Genomic DNA, 23,545 nt, shown 5'->3' with positions numbered 1-23,545 from the left:
ACTTGTGATCTGTATCCAGTTGTGTTTGTTCCTATGTTTGTTGTGTTGTAATAACAGGACATGAGGTGTTGATTAACTTCATCTGACCATCTCAACGTCTGTCTTTGTTTAACTTCGAGGGTGATTGCAGGAAGCATATCCTGCAAAACAGCTCTATTTGGATTTAAATCATTTTCCAGTTGGCTTGCAGTGTTGTTTCCATTTTGGGTGGGCATAGGGTTCAAGCGTCGTCCCCGACTGTGACGGCGCTTGTCTGAGGCTTCTTTAGTCGTGTCCAGAACCAACTAGGGAGGTTAGCCCTATTAGTGGATTGTTCTTTCGATGCCTTTGACTGGCAGAGCATACCAGAGGCCAATTCTTTTCCCAGTCCTCCTCGGGTATTATAATAATAATAACAATATTAACAATATTATTATTATTATTATTATTATTATTATTATTATTATTATTATTATTATTATTATTATTATTATTATTATTATTAATACTAAAACTACAAATTAATAAACTACTTAGTCACAATACTCACAGTCAAAACTTGAACAGGCTTAATTAATTGGTAGCCGTATTTTCTCAATTGTTCCATTTTGCACAGAGCATGAAATTGGAAGTATACAAGTCACAAAACAAGGAAAGGTCACACTGATTGGGCAGGTTCAACAAAAAAATTATCAGTCGAATGAACTACAATGACAGACAGAAAATGAGCTAACAACTTGCAGCCTTTACAACTGTTAGACAATTGAATAACACTATTCCAAATACAGGAAGATTCACAAGTCACACCACTGATTGAAACTGTTGCATGGGCTCTTAGTAATGTATAACACTTAAGAAAAAGAAAGAAAAGCCCTTAAGTAGTAATTCATACATTGCAAACAAACATTAAAAATGACCTTTTATAAATATACCATCATCCAAAATTCAGAGCAAGCTGAGAGCTACAGCAGAGAGCTATCACAGTCAACAAGAAACTAGCAGCCAAATTCCCCAAGCGGAGTTAGCTAATGATTATTCACCGATGTAACAATTCACGGATTATACTGATGGCTAACAGGATTTAAACTTAATGTGTTGAAAATTACTAATAAAAATACAAGGTTTAATCAAGTAGTTAAAGGTATAATAAGGAGGGACCTGAGGCTTGGTAAATATGCGTTAATCTGCTGATCTCAATAAATTCACCAAAAAGAGCAAACTACTGGTTCCTGCCCAGAGGTGACACTCCACCACGGCACATGTCAAATGAGCAACTTCACTTCCCTCGAGCCACCACAGTGTGACCAGTAGGGGCAGCAGACTGCCCGTCAATCTGGGTGCCACAGGATGATGGAAGTGCCACCATGGCAAAATCCAAACATAGCTCTACTCTAGGCCCAGGGTCTGCGCAAACATAGCTTCATACAACAAGGGGCAGGAAGTAGAAAATATCAGCACCTGTTGATACATTAGCTCAAGTGTACACATGTACCGAGATTGCTTTGCCTCCAGCACAGATCGTGTTAAAAGTAGGTTCCCTTCATGAGACTTAAAACATGGCATACTCTTACACTTGCATGACACATGACCCATAATACAGTGCAATTAATAACAATGACTATTGGTCATGCACTGAATCACTCATAGGTGCATTATTATTACAGACGCAATTCTAGATAACACAGAGAGGACCTTACTTAAATATAACAACACAACTCAAAACTCGACACAATTGCATGTGTGCATCAATCAAAGATCTTAGCTTGTGGCAACCGATTGAATCAATATCAGCAACCTAAGTAGTTCGTGATACCAGTGGAATGCTGTTACACCAAGATTAGAGATACTGTGGTTCAGACATGATTTGATCCTTTTGCCCTTCAGTTTCTTCAAGACAGCCAGCCTAAGTTTTCACAGAACACAAGACGAATGGATACCTTGACAAAATTTTGCGTTCTACCAATTGGTACTGCTTTGACATACATAACCCAACACAGTTGTGTCTTTTGAAGCACATGATGATCAGTTCCTATGGAGAGAGTCCTTGCCTTCTGAATGTACAGACAAACTTCAGCTCCCAACATCATGTTGATCTCGCAAGGTGACCAAATTTCTGGATCAATAATTTTTATACTCATCAAATCGGACACATTGAGATAGAGATGAGATGTCAGTTATTTCCAGCAATGTTAAACAGACAGAAGGTAAAATGAAGACATTTATTCATGAGTCTACTTGAAAAGAGATGCCTTGTTTTGTTTCTTGTATGTTTCCATCAGTTCCCTGAATGGGTGCTATACTTTGCCATTTGTGAATTCAGAGGCACTGTGCACATGCTTCAGATATAAATCATCCCTGTGAGTTTGAACTGAGAGAGCATAAGTTTTTCATGTGCCACTGCTATCTTTTAACCATATTGCTACTGTTGTAAGCAGCAATTGTTTTTGCCAGGGATGACTTAAGTGAGCAATAACACAATGTACTTGATGTATGTACTTGATGGATGTATACCATTTTGTTTGTGTTTTATGTCACTTGGACAGTCGTACCTTGTTCCATTTTGTGTGTTTTATTTCTGTATGGTGTCATTTTTGACAAGCATGACAGCATACAGATGTGAAACTACAAGCCCTATGGACACCATTCAGGCAATTGGGCAAACACTTTGTTGGGCATCATAATAGGTTTGTGTTCACTACACATGGCTTGCCTGAATTTTCTGCACTTCTGCAAAGCATCAGGCAAGTGGCACATGACAAATGCAGCACTAGCAGGGACTAGATTCATCTAAAATGCCCTATGTGGCAGACGGCCCTTGCTTTGGCTTGGTGGCGCCCTTGTGGAGAGCCCCTGGTCAGAATGACTGGTATTGGGGTGGTTGCTTGACGCATGAAATCTATTGAGCTGCAAAATTCTGAATGATCTCAAACAGCCGTTTCTATGAATGGTGAACAATCATTGAATGCAACTTCATATTACCCAGCATCCTTTCATTCCCTGGCTACACTGTTGTGCGAGGGCCAGGTTTGTCTTCCTTTCTTTTTTTCATATTTGATAGAGTGATGCTTCCATCAAAGATCAATAAGACAACCCATTCTGAACAAAATGCACTGCTACCAGTGTCTTCATTATGACCACACTCAAATGTAATGGTGACACCCAGCCAACTGTGTAACCTGGCTGCCTTCTCCTCCCTGTTGCAGAAGTTGTAATGGTGACCATGCAACCTTCTCCCCAGATTGTGTCATGTACCTTGATGGTCGGGCACCGAGGAAATCTAGGTCAAGGAAAAAGATGCCTTACCAGGTCACTCACAAATTGTCACCTTGTCAATAACCCACAGCCTCTTCTCTTGCCCCAATAAAGCCACAAACTTTTGTCTCACAGGAGAAAGTCACCTGCTACACAACTGACAGGCCAGGAAGGGTAGAAGTAATACTCCCACAAAAACTTTCCATGTTCTTCCAGCCAACAAACATCTGAGTCTTCCTCTGCCAACCAGAAAGGCTCCAAGTAATCAAAGAAAGGAAAACGATCATCTTTATTGGCTCGGAGATCCTCCTTGATGGAGTCAGCACATGATGTGCTTGGCTGGCTGACCACCTTGTTGTCGGAATGCACCTCCAGCCATTTTTCTTCTCTGGACTTAAAGGACAGTTAGAATGAGAATGCCGACACCTCTGTAGATCTCATAGAGGCGGAATCTCCAGCCTCTTTGCCCTATAGCTGTGAGCTGCCACTCGATAGCCACTGAGGTGACACCCTTCCTTTTTTTCCCTTTTCCCCTTGTTGCACTCTTCCAGTGGAATGTTTGTGGCTTTTGATACAACAAAGAGAATTTATGGCTGCTCTTGGTATCACAGCCTCTTCTTTCCCTCTGCTTCCAGGAAACAAAATTACATGCTCACGACCTGCTTTGAACTCTCTCATTTATTTCCAGTCTGCTTTGACGTGCCCCAACCTCTCACAATCACCCAGGGGACAGATTACATGTCATGCAGTGGAGTTGGGCTTCTTACGAAGGATGACGTTCATAGTCTTTCTGACAACCCATTTTCAAGCTATTCCTGTCTGCCGTTAACTTCCTCACCTCGACTTTTCCATTTGTACTGTTTACCTTCCTCAGTCACTGGACAGTCTGCTTCCAGTTTACTGGCCAACTCCCTCACCCATTTCTGCTGCTCCCCTTGGGGCTCTTCCTGAACCTGTCAGAGAGCTTCCCTCTTAGCTGACCTCCTCAGTCACCTTAACCTCATTTGACTTACTGTGGGAATACCTACATTTCTTTCACACTCCATGCACTCCTACCCCCATCTGGACCTCTCCTGCACCGCCGAATTTGCCCTGATGATGATCTCATTATTATGTGTGATACAAAATCAAGTGACCATTTCCCGTTTGCTATCCATTATTGCCTCCTACCACACATACATGCACACCCAAATGGATGACTGGAGATTTACTGCTCCCTGACAATGTTCAAGATACATTATTTCCCCATTTTTGATGACCAGGCAGAATATCTTACAAATGTTATCCTTACCACCACCAGTGTTCCATTCTCACACTTCTTTTGCATGCCATGTTCTGGTCCCTTGGTAGACTGAGGTGTTTCATGACCCGACTTTTGTACAAAGATGTGCTCTCCATGTTTTTACCCCTCATTCTGCATTGGAAAACTGTCTTCATAATAAACAGTCCCATATTCAATATTGTCACAGCTTTCAGAATAGCAATAAATTACTGTATTTTATTTGCTAGTTGTTTTAACAGTTCCACTCCCTCTTCTGTTGTGTGGGCCAATGTCCGATGGGTTTATGGGACCAAGATGGATTCCCAAGTTTCTGTCCCGGCAGCAGAAGATAAGCTCTTGCCCCCATATTCTTACCGATCCTCCACCCCATTGCTGAGTGATGTTCCCATTCAGATGTTGCAAAACCTTTTCGTTGTGTGCAAGCACTTGCTGCTTCATATGTACAATCACATCTGGACAGAAAGCATGTTTCCCAGATGCTAGCATGAATCCACTGTCATACCCATATCCAAGCACGATAAGGACGAACAACTTCCTTCTAGTTACTGTCCCGTTTCTCTCATGAGCTGTGTTTGCAAGGTCATATAATTCATGCTCAGCTGGTGTAGTGGCTAGAGTTTGGCAATTTACTGCTCACTACACAGTGTGGATTTCGAGCAGGCCGTTCTGCATTTAGTCATCACGTCACTTCATCAATCTGTGTCATGAAAGGTTTTCTGTGGAAATAGCAACTGTGGCAGTGTTTTTCAATTTGGAGAAAGCCTAAAACATCTCTTGAAGGATTGGTATCCTCAATGCTCTTTACATGTGGGGCTTCACAGGCCACGTGATCCATTTTCTTCAGGAATTTTTAATATACGGAGTTTCTAAGGTATGTGTGGGGTCTGTCTTGTTTTAACACCTGTATCAGGAAGACAGTGTGCCTAAGGGTACTGCCCTGAGCGTTGCCCTCATTACTATTGCCTTTAATCCTATTATGTTCTGTCTCCCGCATGTCATCTCTAGCAGTTTACTGTCCCCACCCCTACACTGGTATCCCTCACCCTCCCTGTCCCAGCCTCTTCCTTACCCTGCTTGGTTGCCTGTCCCATCACATGCAGTTTCTCCCAGTCTGGCTTCAGCTGCCAGAGACTGTGGTCACACGTGTGCGTGTGTGTGTGTGTTACCTATTTCCAAAAAAGGCCTTGTTGACTGAAAGCTCACTTTCTGACATTTTTTTTGTTGTGTCTGTCTGTGACTCAGCATCTCTGCTTTATGGTGAGTAGCAGTTACCCTTTTCATAATATTGTTGAATTTGTTTTTGAAGGATTGTGATGGCTTGAGGCATTGAGGTGCAGAGGTATGGGCCAGTGTACACTCATCAGCAAACAAAAAATTGTACCTCAGCAGACAAAAGGCAGGAAAGATCAGACCATTTGGCAATAGTGCCATAACAACTGGACCAGAGAGTGATTTTGTAGAGATGAAGAGGGTCATCAGTTCTGTAAATGTGAGCTGTCTCATACTAACTCAGTTTTCACTTCTGCCCCAATGTGCTAGTGATTGCTTACTTAACTGCATGGATTATGGACCTGACTGTCAGAAGTTTCATGTCAGTGACTGTCATCAATGCCAATAAATATGCTGCATGGAGGCCCTGAAAGGCTAAGAGTGTGCTTGTTAGTGCTCACTCTCTACCATTCAGTTGACTAAGAATGGAAGACCAATTTTACCAACACGTTTTTTTATATTTTGCAGTGACTCATATTCATCTCTTGCAACTTGAAAATATATCTTTGCAAGTTTTGGAACAAAGGTAAGGGCAACAAAATTACCTTCTGTGAGCATGTGGAGTCCGTCTCACATCCATTCTTCAAAGTGTAATGACAGAAGCTTTGCTTGGTAACCTGAGGTTGCAGAGTTCAATGCTACAGGTTCCCATTTCTTTAATTTTTGTACAAATTCAAGAGAGAGAGAGAGAGAGAGAGAGAGAGAGAGAGAGAGAGAGAGAGAGAGAGAGAGAGAGAGAGAGAGTTATTTTGGGCAACATTTATGCAAATTATGGAATTGAGTGTGAGAGAAATAAAATTTCTGCCCTTTTTGCAAATGGGCTTCACTCTTCCAGATTATTTTCTTAACGTACCTGTAGCTAAAGTCATAAAACTTAAAATGTCTTGTGATAGAGAAACTAGCCAATCACAAAAGAAGCATTTGAAAAGCTCTTTTCAAAATACATAATCGAACATGAAACCATTACCAATTTGTCATAAGAAATGTTACAGATTAGTACAGCTGCACATAATACTTAAAATACATACATATTTAAATCTGTGGTTAAATTTTCTCAATAAATTAATGACTGAATGCTTTGAGAAAGTGTGATCAATTAACAATGTACTTGTGCACCTACATGCAGCCATTAAAGCTCTATTGGATGTGTAACATGATCAAATTACTTAAGCAACATTGCTGGGTCACCTACTTGCCAGAGAAAATATTAACTATGTAATATATTACATGTATTATGAACCACTAGACAAAATGAAAGTCAGCAGCAAAAGCTTTCAGATGCATACGATCTTGGATGCTCACCTCTGAAGCACTGACTTGCATGCATTTGCTGATTTAAATGTGGAATTTTCTTTAAGTTTGATATAGCTTTTTCAATGCAAACCAAACATCAATATAAAGAATAGAAACAGTAAAACTAATAATTAACAGTATCATCCAGTTCCTGGCCTAGTTAAGCAAAATGTTCCAACATGATACTTGATCATATTCCAACACATATCATCTGTCACATGTGCCAAACTATAATTTCACTTCCCATTGCTGTACTTGTGTATGATCTAGCACAATGTTGATACTGTGAAGTGCACTTCCATAAACATTTCTACAGCAAAAAGAAGGTTCAATTACTTCTCGGGATTTACGATATTATACAGGTTATCGTTGTACGATGTGTGTTTTGAATGGGAGTCCTAGTGCACAGTATATCCTTTGGATGCACCTGCAGTTATTTAAAAGCTGTTTGACAGCAGCTCTCCATGTTATTCTCTGCTGTGCAAGCTTCATCTCCCAGTACCTACTGCAGCCTACATCATTCTGAATCTGCTTAGTGTATTCATCTCTTGGTCTCCCTCTCTGATTTTTACCCCCCACACTGCCCTCCAATACAAAATTGGTGATCCCTTGATGCCTCCGAACACGTCAAACAAACCAATCCCTTCTTCTAGTCAAGTTGTGCCACAAATTCCTCTTCTCCCCAATCCTATTCAATACCTCCTTGTTAGTTATGTCGTCTACCCATCTAATCTTTATCGTTCTTCTGTAGCACCACATTTCAAAAGCTTCTATTCTCTTCTTGTCCGAACTAGTTATTGTCCATGTTTCACTTCCATACATGGCTACACTCCATACAAATACTTTCAGAAATGACTTCCTGACATTTAAATATATACTCGATGTTACCAAATTTTTCTTCTTCAGAAATGAGTTCCTTGCCTTTGCCAATCTACATTTTATATCCTCTCTACTTGGACCATCATCAGTTATTTTGCTCCCCAAATAGCAAAACTCCTTTACTACTTGAAGTGTCTCATTTCCTAATCTAATTCCCTCAGTATCACCCAACTTAATTAGACTACATTCCATTATCCTTGTTTTGCTTTTGTTGATATCCATCATATACCCTCCTTTAAAGACACTGCCCATTCCTGTGTTCATATGGCAACTATTCAGTGGTAGTAATATTTATTTTTAAAGCTATACAAATTCACCTCAAGGGCGACTATGGGAATGGAAGTTGCCTTAGTACTGGGAACTTTGTATTAAATATCAACCTGTGTGATGGATGAATCTTTGGAATGTCAGAAGTCTAACCCTACACTTGATCTCTGGATCCAGTAAATGAATGATGTTTGGGACAAACAAACAAACAGCCTGACACACATCACCTAAAGTGTCTGCTGTAGCTACACTATGGGATCAAAACTATCTAGAGATCCCCCCCAAAACATATGTTTTTCATATTAGGTGCATTGTGCTGTCACTTACTGCTAGGTACTCGATATCAGCAACCTCAGTAGACATTAGAGATTGTGAGAGAGCAGAATGGGGCTCTCTGTGGACTTTAAGTATGGTCAGATAATTGGATGTCACTTGTCATATGTCTGTATGCAAAATTTCCACACACGTAGACTTCCCTAGATCCACTCTTTCAGTTGTGATAGTGACATGGAAATGTGAAGGAACATGTGCAGCACAAATGTGTACAGGCTGGCCTCATCTGTTTACTGAGAGGGACTGCAGACATTTGGAGAGGGTTGTGATGTGTAACAGGCAGACATCTATCCAGACGATCACACAGGAATTCCAAACTACATCAGGATCCACTGCAAGTACTATGAAGTTAGGTGAGTGGCAGTTCATAAGCCACACATCACATCAGTAAATGCTAAATGCTGCCGCACTTGGTGTAAGGAGCATAAACATTGGACAACTGAACAGTGGAAAAATGTTGTACCGAGTCACAAATCATGGTATACAATGTGGCGATCTGATGGCATGGTGTGGGTATGGCGAATGCCTGGTGAACATCATCTGCTAGCGTGTCTAGTACCAACAGTAAAATTTAGAAATCCTGGTATTATGGTGTGGTTGTGTTTTTCATGGAGGGGGTTTGCCTCCTTTGTTGTTTTTCATGCCACTTCCACAGCACAGACCGACGTTGGTGTTTTAAGAACTTTCTTGTTCCCACCATTGAAAAGAAATTGGGGTATGGACATGCATCTTTGAACACAATTGAGCACCTGTTCATATTGCACAGCCTGTGGCAGAGTGGTTACATGACAATAACATCCCTTTAATGGACTTGCTTGCACAGTCCTGACCTGAATCATGTAGAAAACCTATGGGACGTTTTGGAACGCCAACTCCATGCCAGGCCTCACTAACTGACATAGATATATCTTCTTAGTGCAGCAGTCCACAAAGAATGGGCTGCCATTCCCCAAGGAAACTCCCAGTAAGTGACTGAACATATGCATACGAGTGGGAAAGCTATCGTCAAGGCTACAGGTGGGTAAACACCATATTGAATTCCATCATTACTAATGGAGGGCGCCATGAACATGTCATTTTCAGCCAGGTGTCCAGATGCTTCTACTGACAGTGTATTTCTATTCTTCTTCCTTTTGCTTAAGAATTCAAGATGGGATACATGCATATTAAAATAGTTCATCCCTGGACCAAATTCAAACTAACAACCTCTGTCTTTTCACCTTAGTTCCCTCTGCAACAAGAGGTCAACCAGACAAACTTTTTCCCTTTATCTATATATCTTTCAAAGACATTAGACTTCAACATGTCTGCTACAGCCACTGGCATTCAGCAACAGCACAGTAAAGTTATCAATTATTTGTTCAAATTTGACTAAGTTTGTTAAGAACTAGCTAACAAATTTTTGTTTAGGGAAAAACACAGGTATGCACAGATGAGCATACTCTCAAGGTAACATCATACATGCAATATGTGGGATTCGAATCTATGACCCCTAAAATGTCTCACCCTACACCTCCACAGGCTGGAGCTGCGTAGGTTTATGTCAAGACTTAGTGATACATCTGTCGCCACTGCCGCTCCTGATGGCAAAATGTATACTTCCTCCCCAGGCATCAGCACAAGAGCACCAAGAGGAAATAACATCAGGAGCAGTCAGTTGTGATAGCTCACCAGAAGCATTCAACATTCTGATTGAAGGATACAAGTTTTTGACTGGAGATGAATATAGGATGTTTGGCATGCCATTCACTACTCTAAAGAGATGTTGGAACAGTTATGTTGAAAGAGTCATATTGGCAGAATTCCTGGTTGGAGCAGGAAGAGACTGAGCATACAGCAGGACGACACAGAGGTTGCATGTAAGAGCTAGCAACTCCCTCTCCTAGATATGAAGCAGTTGTAGTGAGTGACCAACTTGCCAGTTCTGATAAGACAGTTCACTGAAGGCTGAGGAAAGCTGTACAGCATGTACTAATATCCACTATGTTACAGGAACTGAGTGAGAAAAATGTGTTGTGCTGAGTGGCAGTCACAGAGCTCAACCTGAGTGAGGTGTGGGAAAATGTACTTTTCTCTGATACGGTGTTTTACAATGGTCCAAGAGTAGTTTAATGGCCCTGAGGGTTGAGACATCATGAAGAAAAAGGGGTGACAACATGCAGTACTAGCAGATTGTCAGTTTCCTGGAGGGGTTGGATTTCTGTGAGAGGAGCAGGAATGCTTCCTCAATAGCAGGCAGTATGCCAACATTTTGAAGAAAGTAGTGCTGCCTGTAGTGTGAATGCTATATTGATGAGACGAATTAATGCTACAAAAAGTACATTCACTTGCATACAAGTCTACTTCATTAAACAGCAGCTGTCCAACATGGACATAAATGTAATGGACTGGCTGTGACTGACTGCTTACATGAATGCAATGTAAAATGTGTGTTTGGAGGTAGCAGGAACTCTGTCAGAGAACTGGCTGTGAAACGAACCACTTATAGCTGATGCTCTTTGGGGCTGCTTTATTGAAGCTGCGGAGGGAATTGGCTCTTCTGACAATTATGGCCAGTGCTTCACAGATTTAGTGTCAGAGTGCATGACTGAAGTTAGAAATAATGGGGTATTCTGAATAAAAAATAAAGCCCTAAAAATAATTTACTTTCTTTGTTCTGCTGCTCAGTTTCCTGTTAGTGAGAGGTAGCACAAAAACCCTTGGTAATGAAAAATACTGAACATGAGATAAGAAAACTTGAGCTAGTTCTGTTAAACATTCATCTTGAAACTGAAATAAATTTCTTGTAATTTCATGTTTTGAATAGTACATCCTCTTTACTTGCTCCCTGCCTATATACATAAGACAAATAAATACAGATTTCCATTTTTAAGGCTATTTCACATTACATCAAAATCATCTCACAGTTCCCTTCTATTGCCACCCATTGGACTCATCTAGAAATGTGCAAAACATACCTTCTAAAATTATACTCTCTCTCTCTCTCTCTCTCTCTCTCTCTCTCTCTCTCTCTCAAATGGCAATGTCTCTGATGCTCACATAAGAAAATAGGACATTATGATAATTTGTAGTTTCTAATCGTGTTTAAATATTGAAATTTGTCTGTGTGCTGCATTTGTATGATGGAGCACACATGTTCCCTCATGGTTCACGTAGAATAAGAAACAATATGGCATTTTGTTTGTGTTGAGACAAGCAACAAACATATTTTGTCCAACGCTGGATTACAGCATTGATCTGTTTCCAGACATCATTCTACCTATAATGGAGAAAAATTGCAACTGCGGACTCTGCATTATGTAATACATACCATCCATCCTCCACACCCTGTTGTGAATGCCATTGGGACCCTAATTTGCCTCTTTATTGAACATGTTCACTTTAGTCACATTGTGTTTCTGCTATCATAATGTCAGCTTCTATCTCAGACAGCAATGACTACAGAGATACACCTGGCCAAAATACAAAGAAGCTTAAAAATTGTCCACAGCCACTGCTCTGACAGTTTCCCAATTAAATGCTCGACTGCACCAGAAATGGAGTACAGTTCTATCAAACTGTACTCTTATTGATTATTTTAAAGCCTTCAGTTTCAACATTTCCTTTCCTCTCCATGTGATGTGAGACTCACCATTTGCCTGTCACAGAATCCAAATTAACATTGCAGTTGGATTTAGTATAAATGTTTTATTAGATTCTTGCAAAAGTTGTAACAGCAGTACCTGTAAGGATTGCCACACTTATTTGTGATAGTTTTGTTGGTTACGCTGCATATCCACATTGAAATATGGTTCCTTTAGTTGCTGGATATAACATTTTGGATGTGTTGGAACTCCCATGTGAGTATGTTGTTTCTTCACTCAGTCACTGTTCCTCTCTGCAGTGTTGCTATGAATATGTGATAAGCTGTCATAGTATTTTTGCTTTATGATGCCATATGTCATTGATACCAATGTTACGCAGTCCACTTCAAGACAGCTAGACTACCTTCTTTGTAAATTAGACATACATTTCCGCATAGCACCTTAACACTTTCCACAGTGTGAAGTGGCTTTCGACAATTTGTTCACTATGAAACACACCAGACTCACTTGTTCTGTGTGTACAGCTACAAGTCAGTGAGGTTCATACACTGTTGCCAGTAGTGTCGGACACATTTTTTACAGGAGAATGCCAGTGATAGCTATTTGGATGTCTACAGTGCCATATTTCAATCACGTTTGCAGTCTGCTGTAGCCATGTGAACTGCAGTAGTTATTGACTGTAGTTTTGGGCTAACTGACCATGTGCTAATCAACACAAATTATGTATCCAGAATGAGATTTTCACTCTGCAGCGGAGTGTGTGCTGATATGAAACTTCCTGGCAGATTAAAACTGTGTGCCCGACCAAGACTCGAACTCAGGACCTTTGCCTTTCGCGGGGAAGTGCTCTCCGCAGTATCCTTTCTTTCAGGAGTGCTAGTTCTGCAAGGTTTGCAGAAGAGCTTCTGTAAAATTTGGAAGGTAGGAGATGGATACTGGCAGAAGTAAAGCTGTGAGTACCGGACGTGAGTCATGCTTCGATAGCTCAGTTGGTAGAGCACTTGCCCGCGAAAGGCAAAGGTCCCGAGTTCGAGTCTCAGTTGGGCACACAGTTTTAATCTGCCAGGAAGTTTCGCAAATTATGTAGATTCACATAGAGAGAAAATGTCTATCCAAGACCTAACCAACAATGTACCTTGAACAATGTACCTGCACAAGTAAGAAGCTGCCCAACAGGGTTGTGTGACTGAATAAAATTGAAAACGTGCTTGCTGGTCCTGCATCTTAAGTATCCGTGAGCACATCTTCAACATGTTAAATTTCCTTGACCTAACCTCCGGTGCAGCTATTACTGTGTTGGATTCTGAGATATTAACTCTGATGATAAATTATTCTAATGCAGCAATGTTGTGGGACAGGTTAGTACACCCGTAAATTGACAAATCTCATAAAATCATAGTGTATTGTTGAGGCCAGTGTCCTCCAGTTTTGTAGGAGTACGTCATTACAACAGTTGCAAGAAGTTCAAAGTGCTTCAGTCAGCATTCCCTCTGGTTTTGTGACCTCTGCGGCATCCTATCAACATCACACTGCCAATACACAAGAAAGTGAGTCACCAATGAATTTAAAGTTGTAAGCTGCCACAACTTTGCTATACTACATGGCGTATGATTCCAGATTTCTGCCACATGGAACTACAAACTACCATGGCTCAACATTTTGCGATCTGTTTGTGATCAGTAACCTGTAATCTTATAGAACACTGTTAGTATTATACATGACATAATTTCTCCTACCCCCTAACTGAGACAGTATGTAATTTTATAATTAAAAAATTTGGTGTTTCTTCACTTGGATCATTATTCACTTTTTGTCAATCTCACTTTAATAAAATTTCACATCTACCTACTTGTCACTGCACCTGATTCCTATCTCCATCATTTCAGTTTACCAACTTATTAATGCTGAGGTGGGCATGTGCAGTGAGATGACATAGCACTGCCATGTTTCAAGGTGTCTGACTTACACTCAAATTCAGTTGATGTAAAGTTATTCATCTTCGTAATTTTTTTTTGCAGGTTCCGCAGAAGTTACCAATGGCACAGCTATTGGCAGGTGAGTTTTTAGCTTTCTTCCGTAGCATAATTACAGTTTAAATTTACAACTTCAATATTTTCTTATGTGGTAAATTATTTTTCATCATTTCCTTTGACATTAATTCTTCATTGATGATGTGCTACAGTATTTCAGTAAAACAGTTTTTTAAAATTGTATACTTTGACTTAACACTGGATGTTAATTATGCAGTACATACATCATACTGAAAATTGGCAGTGTTATCGTAAATACAAACGATTGGTTGAAAATGTTTAGATGGTTTTAAAATGTGGAATGTGGTAGATTGCGAAGGAAATGTGGTCAAAGGGAAAGAAGACAAATTGTTAAGTACCAAATTAACATTTAAAAGTACTCCACTTTAAAGACCAGCAAACATTACAAATTAGCACAATATGTAAGTAGTAATATTTAACTCACAATTCCTTTATTCCATTAACATGGCACATATTGAAATTGTCATCTTGAGATAAATGTATTTAAGTATACAACAATCACTCTTCATAGTTGAGCTTCTTAGAAAAACTTGCCTACGTTATTGGGAATTGGAACAAGTTAACCACATTCATGCGAAATGACAGAATGACAATATGAAAATCGAATAGCTACTGTGAACTAAAATACAAAATGACAATTTATAAATAAACCAATAGCAACCAGAATACCAACATGCAAAAAAAACCCTAGCTACTTGAGCTCCAACCTAATATTTTAAATTTTTTGTGGCTAGGTTTCATAGGGAAAATAAATTTACTTTTAAAGGAATTTTTGCCACTTGCCATTGAAACCACTTATTGTAAGCTCCATTGTTCTTATTTTGCCCATTTAGCCATTTTAAATTAAAATCTATTAATGCTTTGTGTCAACATAATATTCATAGGTTGACTATCTAAAAGAATGTGTCCACATTATGTGAGAATGAGGTAGTGTACTCCATAAAAATTGTGAAAAAGCAGACTGTATCCTTTGGGTTCTAGGCATATCAACTTGTCTTAGATCACATGTAATGTCACTAACAACAAAAAGCACAAAGATGGGAAAGGCTGACTAAATGCATGCATTGTGTGCTCACTGTTACCATTATTGGTATCAGCTGCATAAATATGTCTCTCATTTGTGCTCCTAACATCTAATGTACCAGCATCAGAAAATGCTGATGGGTTCTTTCACTAAGATATGTACAAAAGAAATGAAACTGGTGACAAGGCTGAGGATATATCTGTTGGTAGGACATTACATAGAATTACATAGAACATTTTAGAAGTAACTTAAGATGTTTTCCAAGGAAGTGTGTTGTGCCCTTGGTGTTGATGTTGTGTATTAATAATGTTGCAGACATAATTGTTCTTATTTTTTTGTTTTTTTTTGCCTTTGGGACATCTAATGACGACATGTTAATTTCAATGTCTACTCCTTTGTTCCTCTTTCTTCTTCTTCCAGGTTTCTTTCATCTTCTCACTATCTATCCTTTTTCTCTCCTCAGACCATTATGACCCTGTCCTCTTCCTCCTCCTGGCTTGGAAACCTTCCATTTGCAAAACTTGCTTCTTGAAAATCTGCCTTTCTACTGCACAGGTTTCTTGTATTTCTTTTGAAATCTTTCGTAACTTCTTGTATCGATGCTATTGTTGACACTTTGACCCAAAGATGCTTAACAATCTGTTTGGTTAACCTGTTGCTGTTCATTCTTCATAAATGGCCACAAAATAGCAGTCAACTCTCCTGTAGCAATTCAGTTGTGTTTCCTATGTTGCAGTATACTACTTCTTTACTCCTTAATATCTATACCTCTGGATTTCTTAGCAAACTGAGTGTTTTTAAAGTGATTCATCATTCTAGGACATAAGGTTTGTATAATTAGTAATTCAACATAAAACATTCACCTTCATAGAGACTTTTTTTTCTCCATTTTTGTTAATCCAAATGCATTCTTCACTGCTCTATTCATTTCTTTGGATAATTCTTCAATTTTCCTGATTTAGCTGTTTTAAGTTCTTCTAAAAATGTTTTACTGTCTCCTTTGTGTTTTAAGCCTGTCTGTGCCACATTCAATGAATGTTTTCTGTGTCTTTTGATTTTTATTAGGGAGAAGATTCAGGTCAATTTTCATTCGATAATGATCAGCTTTAATTTCCCATTTTCTTGTTACTTTCAAATTTTTTGATAGAAGTTGACATTAACTTCAACTGAATTGTTCCACTAAGAATAATTATTCTTGACCTTCTTCTGGTTGGTTCCTTTATGGGCTAGATATTGTCTTAATATTCTCCACCATTATCACATTACGTGCTTTTGGAATTTTTTATATTGTGTTTTCCAAAAGTTCCCAGAGTGCTTTTACTTCACTCATAGTTTTCTTATTGTCATCATTAATTGGAACTTGGCAATTATCAATTGTATCCTGTTTATTTTTCATGTCACTGTGTTAATCAGTTTGAATTGTCACATAATGTTCTAAATTTTTATGAATATAGAAAACAGTACCAGGTAGTCCTATTTTTTCATAATTTTTAATCCTTTATTACCCCTAAAATGCCTGTAGTTTTTAAATTCTGTAACATTTTTGTCTAAAATACATACTTCTTGTACTGCCAAAAAAAAGTGTGTGTTACGCTTATGTAGTTGCATTGTCTGAGGTGCCTTGCCCCTTGCCACTGGTGGGGTGGGTCTCTTAGTGAGCTACGCTATCTGTAGTTCTGGATATCATTGTTCACATACAATTAATAGAGATGCAAAATCAAACCTGAGACAGAACTGAGCAGCATGAATGCAAGTTCGAAAGAGAAGAGAAAGATCAGCATTATGTTGCTAACAGCAAGTACTATGAATGAATGGAACAGGTTTGTTTCCCAGCAATACATAGCAGGTATAATTTATATTTGCAGTGTTGTGCTGATGAATTCAGTACATCTGAAATACTATGAAATTTTCACCTAGATCTATGTATTATTTGACTAGTTCTTTGAAACCTTCACCAGAAATAGCATTAGGATGATTTGTGTCTTTGGCTCACATTGCAGCACACTTCCATGTTACAGTGTTGTTTATTATTTCCAGTTTCCCTGAAAGAGCTGTGACAGTGTGGGTTTCCTTACAGATGGGTTGCTTTAAAGGAGAGTTTCCTGAAACACCATAAAGAAAAAGCAGTATATGCGCAATATGTACTGACTAGACTTGTTGTTTCCATCCACAACCAATCAAAATTAATTCTACACTTCACTGATTAGAACCCCCCCCCCCCCCCCCCATTTACTTCCACAATGTGTATGCACTGGTTTGTGCCTTACTCGTCACTGCATTGGCTATCTCAAGCTGCAAGATTACTCAGCCATAAATGAGAAGACATTGCAGGATGTAGCCAAGCACTATACACAAGTTGCAAGCCTTTGGACTGAAACACTATCTAGATCTATTGAAGGAAAATTCTGGCTTCTACTTGAATAGGGCAATGAACAATTGAATAGTGGCAAATGAAAATTTCTTCAGTATTGAAATTCAAACAGTGTTTTCTCATTTTACACGTTTGTTCTCTCTCTCTCTCTCTCTCTCTCTCTCTCTCTCTCTCTCTCTCTCTCTCTCTCTCTCTCTCTCTCACTAAGCCCACTTTCATTCATTTAGTATAAGAGCGACAGTTACAATATTTCCAAGGCTCCTCTTCTGTGTCTCACAAAGTGTACCAGTTATTAAAATAACTGCACTTTGGAAACCTATACGACTGCAGGACAGTGTGGTGACTCACAGAACACCTATTTCCACAGCTGAGCATATAGTTTATCATGCAATGCTGCTGTGACAGCTGTCCCATGCTGGAGGTGCATATTTTCTCCTGACGTAACTCACCATAAACAAAATGGAAATAAATGTAATAAATGTAATGAACGATATTTGTATGTATGTATGGCAAGTTGTTTTGTGTTACTTTACTCATACTGTATTAGTGACATATTTTTTGAAAATGTCAGTCTTTGTTAAGAGACATCGGTATGTTCATCACTCCTTCAAAGTTGTTTATATAAGCATGGTCCATGAAAGTTGTTCCAATGGACACTGTCAAAAATTTTCTTTTTACACACGCAATGTATGTGGCTTTGTATTTCTTAGTAATTCCTTCTGAGATTAGCAGCAGGCTCAATATGGCACTGTGTATGTTAAAAGATGCATATATGCCAGTTGTTGCAGCTATAATTTCAAAATAGTAGAAGCAGCATTTCACTAAAGCAGTAAATAAGATTATTAAAAGATGCTTTCCTCTCTGTGTGTATAGCTGCAGCTGCTGAAAGACGGCAGCAGCTCGAGCAACAGGACAAGTCTGGGGATGCCAAGCACTCAGTGGGTGAGTAGCAGTAAGAGCCCACAAGGGGAGGCTTGTGAATCAAATGTATCAGGTCACCTATTAGTGAACATTAAGATGGTGTGTGCCTCCACCTGTCTCCTTCATAGTAGCTTGAACTCTTCTTTAACACCCAAACCTCTGTAAAGGAATGGCAGCCCATTCTTCCTTGAGAGCTGAACCCAAAGAAGGTAGAGATGTAGGACATTGGGTTTGGAGTGAAGTCACCATCATAACTTGTCCCTAAGATGATCCATTGCTTTCTGGTTGGAACATTGGCGGGCAATTTCAATGCAGGAATATAACTGTCCATAAAATTTTGCCTCACGATGCTAGTTCATCACAGGTGGCATTGTTGAGCTGATTCAGTCAGTCATTGTGTCTGAACTCTTCCTCTGCCATAGACAGTACACTGCTGTCAAATACACATTTATCCTTCTGCATTTAGCATTTTCTAAAGTGTGATAAGGAGGGAACAAGTTCAGAGGAGCTATTGCATACTGTCACACTGCCTCCTCTGCACATCATTGTTGGCACTACTGATGATGGCACGTAAAGTTAAGTGTTCAGCTAACACAACTCCTTCCATCACATTGCCATAGAGTACAGAATGATTTGTCACTTCGCTCCAAATCCCTTGCTTCCAAATGTTCACTGTCTAGTGGATATTGCTCATTACATGACCTTCAGCATTGCTTAATGTTGAGACCAGGAGTGTGTGGCTTTCAGAATCAGCCCAGCTATTGTAACCAGGACTGCTGAGTGAGAGTGAAACATAACATAGTCTGGGGAGTATTGATGATATAGGAAAAATACACATTGAGGTAAAATCTAAAGTAAATATAATTTCTTATTAAACACACAGCTTATCTGCATATTTGCAATTGATGAAGTACATACAGTGTCACTTCTTGGTCTCTTGATTTATCTCTGGTGCCAGGCCCTTTACTCATAAATTATTTCCCATTAAGACTTTCACTACAGTCTGTTCAAGGACCAGTCTGTTTGTCTTCCTGCCTCACCTCCCTACAGGGAGCCCAGCAAGGAACTGCCTTGCCCCATATGCCACCCACACTCATAGTAACACATCCAACCTATTGTGGATGATCCAAGCCCAGGTAGCCATAACATTAGAACTTCATTGCAACACAGAAGTCACATGATAGCGTTGGGTAAGTGAACCAGCTTCCTATTGCAAGCAACATAAAAACAGTCCTGATGTGATGTAAGGTTGAAATTAGTATGAGAATCATTCTTCAAGGAGCAAGTTGAGCACTGCAAGTTGTACTGGTGATGTCCTAGATTCCAATGTTGTTGTTGCACCCAGAGGAAATGTTGTGACTGTAACAGCAGCCAAAAATATGAAGACTGTCATCTCCATGGAGGAGATGGCAGTGCCATTCAGGTTTGGGGGGGAGGGGGGGGGAGGAATCAGGCCAGGACATTGTTAAGGAGGAATGGGATGGAGGGGTGGTACAGGCAGAATTACAACAGAATGAAGAAATGAAGAGGTACAAGACAGAGATAAGATAAAAAAAGTAATAATAAGGTAATGAATCAAAGAACATGCAAGAACAAAAATGTAGAGTCATCTGCAACTCAGAGGAAATGGAAACTGTTTTGGTCATGAAGCAAAACGATCCAAAAAGTGTGCAGAAGCACTAGAACTCAGAGGTGAAGGCTACCCAATGGAACAGAAGACACTGGAAGTAAGTTCCCAGGGACAAAGAAGTAATGAAATAAGCACAAGAAGAGAGATGTTCCCGAGTATCCAAGAGGAATAGAGTTTCATTGCAGCACAGGTTGTATGTGACAACACACAGCAAATGAAACAGCTTTCTAGTGAAGGCAAGGTAGAGATCATCCTGATCCACTTAAAGATTGTCCCTAATATGAGTACTATTCTTGAAGCTTCCAGTTCAGCACTGTGTAACAACTGACAATCATTGTTGTAGGCACATTTGGTGTATGTTGCACTGGAAATGACAATATTGTGGGCTGCATTCTTAGTAATATAATCATGGCACTCGGAAGTAGATAATTGATGTCAAGTTTAGGACTTTGGTTGGCTGGTGAGCCACTGCACAGTGATGTATGAAGACTGTGCAGTGGTGGTATACTGGAAAGTTTTCCAGTATCACATGGCCCCTGTACAGAAACTGTACAGTGGCTGTCTGGGAAAGATGAACTGCGCTGAGTTTGTTTCAGGCCTCTTAACATGGCAGCAACAGACAGCCCTGCATTGTGTGGCAGAAGGCAGGATCATAAGGCACCACTGAGATGCTACACAACCCACTTCCACATCATTCTTATTATGTCTCCTACTCCATACTGTCATTGTATCCATCATTTTTTCATCCTACCTCACCACTACAAAGACAGCACCTTATCTCATCTACCATTCATTCTCCTGACTTCGTGTACAAAGCTGTGAGTAAGGAAAAGAGGGTCACATTGTATGTGTTATGATGTGGCAATTTTACTGCATGAACAGCAAAAATGTAGTATGTTATAAACAATTTTGCTATTACTTTGTGTCAGGTAACCCTGAGAGAAATTTATGATAATTTGAATGATGTGTGAAATTATCTGCAAGTCACTAAGTGCTCTCAATGTCAAATACTGGCTGAATATAATTTTGGCATATGCTTGCAGTTAGTGAGGCTGCATATACAGTCATACACACAGTTCCTAACTTTTACACATGCCACAGTGAGTTAATCCTGTAACATAAAGTTGTATGTTTTTACAAGCAGATTACTAAAGGATTTTACATATTAAAATTTTGTTAACTATGTAAAACGTTGACAGTAAAATTTTATTTGTCCCAGTCAGTCTTCAAATAGCTGGCCTGCAACTGAAATAAAGTTCTGGCTTTCTGGAACAAGGTTAGTAATTATCACTGTTGTCCATAATTCAGTAGATTAGATGATCAGTAATTTACTGATCAGTAGGCACTCTAATAAATTAAAATAATTGATTCTGTTCTTCATCCTGTAATGTTGAAACAATCTTTGTGTATCAGTTGTTTGTTTTTTACTTATGCATTTAAGTATTTTTTATATTAACTCGAATTTTTTTCTGTCAATCATGTTCAGGTGTCTTATCTCCTATTGCTGAAGAGTGCGAAATTGAAGAGGGGACTCTAGAGACCAGTGGAACAAGGGTAAGATTCACCACTGGCAGAAAGTTAATTTTGTGGCATGTAATTAACACCATCCTCCTCCCTGGACTCACTCCAGGGCGCTCACAACTTTCACCAGCTCAGGGCTTTGAGCCATTACAATACTTCCCACATGTTACTGACTTAATTAATCAAGTAAACTCCTTTCTACATATCCTATTAATCTCCATTCCATTCCAATTACATCTCCCATGCTGCTTTGTTTCCTGACCCCACAAACTTTTTAACCTCTATGGCACTGGTTACTGGAATGCTATCTCAAGTCTAAATTATCTGCTAAATGATCCAAAACATTTCTCAAAGACCAGTCACATACTGGCTCTTAATTTACAACAAGCAACTCTCCTTAATAATTAATGCTGTGTTGTGTGTGAGTGGTTAGTAACCAAAATCTTAATGACAGTTAAACTTCATCTTCACTTTCCTGATGTAATTGTATATTTCACAGTTATCACAGATGTAGGGGGAAGGCATATCACTGACCCAGAATGAGACAATTTGGAATAAAAAGTGGCAGGACTGGACCACGCAAAAATTGGGACTTTGAATGGATGCTGATAACCATGCAATTGAGTGCTTGCCCTAACCAGATATCTTTATCTTTATCATGGAATAAGTCACTCAAATCATCACATACTATGAAGGACAATAAAGCAACTATCATCATCCCACCCTGCAGAAATGCTGCATCAATCTGTACATGATTTCATGTACAAGATGGAGAGTTTCTAAAGTGATCAAAAGTTTAAATGCACCATTTCAACTAAAAAATGACTTTCTGGTGGTGACCATTGTTCATCAGTACTGTAGACATTACACTGTGAGATCCATAATTTTACCAGAGTGATAGGTTACATCATAGTTGATACTCATTAAACACGACAATTGATCATCTTAAAAAATGACACATACTGCTAACTGTTGTCTAACAAAGAGGGTGGGGGGGGGGGGGGGGGGAGAGTGAACTGACGACTCCTGAAATTATAGGGATAATTAATTATACCAGTATCAGTGTGGCTTTAGACTATCTATGTATGCAGACAAAGCAAGCTCCTGGAAACTACTGAAATGTCTCAAGGTTGGTGGCTGCAAAAATACATCCAGTTTGTCTTCAGAAAAGTGTATTTCATGACCTCCTGTGCACTTGATAAAGAAGGCATCATTACTTGTTAAAGAGACAGTTATTCCAAGATCCTATTTTTATTAGAGGGAAAAGTTAGATAAGTTCTAAGAAACCTTGGAAAAAATCTTCTCTTTGTCTCATTAGCTGATTGTAGAGGGAGCTGTGTAGCTCAAATACAGGTAAGGCTAAAAGTCTTAAAATTTATAGTCATTGTAATGTGTTAAATGACTTCGTCAATCAGCTATTTCTCTTGATTTTTTTTTTAATGTGATGAGCCTAAATATCAATCCCCTCTTGTCCTAGGTTCATATTTGCTACTTTTCACATATGCTGGAATTGCTGTCCTATAACTGTGCCATTCCCCTTCCCCTCCCTCTCTCCCAAGAACCAAGGACCTTGCCATTGCCTCAGTGATACAGATAGCCGTACCCTAGGTGCAACCACAATGGAGGGGTATCTGTTGAGAGGACTGACAAACATGTGGTTCCTGAAGAATGCAGCAGCCTTTTCAGTAGTTTCACGGGTAATAGTCTGGATGATTTTCTGATCTGGCCTTGCAACACTAATCAAAACATCCTTGCTGTGCTGGTACTGCGAATGGACGAAAGCAAGGGGAAACCACAGCTGTAATTTTTCCCAAGGGCATGCAGCTTTACTGTATGGTTAAATGATGATGGCATCCTATTGGGCAAAATATTCTAGAGGTAAAACAATC

At 39.4% G+C, this 23,545-nt stretch overlaps 1 protein-coding gene across 1 annotated transcript in view; it reads right to left on the bottom strand.

The window, feature by feature from the left end:
• LOC126266999 (myb-like protein X) overlaps positions 1–11,897 on the bottom strand; it is a 42,780-nt gene extending 30,883 nt beyond the window's left edge. Inside the window, exon 1 of the mRNA XM_049972183.1 lies at positions 11,865–11,897. Within this exon, the coding sequence (XP_049828140.1) occupies positions 11,865–11,897 (33 nt within the window). The remainder of the gene's footprint in view (positions 1–11,864) is intronic.
• Positions 11,898–23,545: the final 11,648 nt, after the last annotated feature.

This window comes from Schistocerca gregaria, chromosome 1, assembly GCF_023897955.1.
Source record: "Schistocerca gregaria isolate iqSchGreg1 chromosome 1, iqSchGreg1.2, whole genome shotgun sequence".
Classification (NCBI taxonomy): Eukaryota; Metazoa; Arthropoda; class Insecta; order Orthoptera; family Acrididae; genus Schistocerca; species Schistocerca gregaria.
This window is presented reverse-complemented; position numbering and strand designations above follow the sequence as displayed.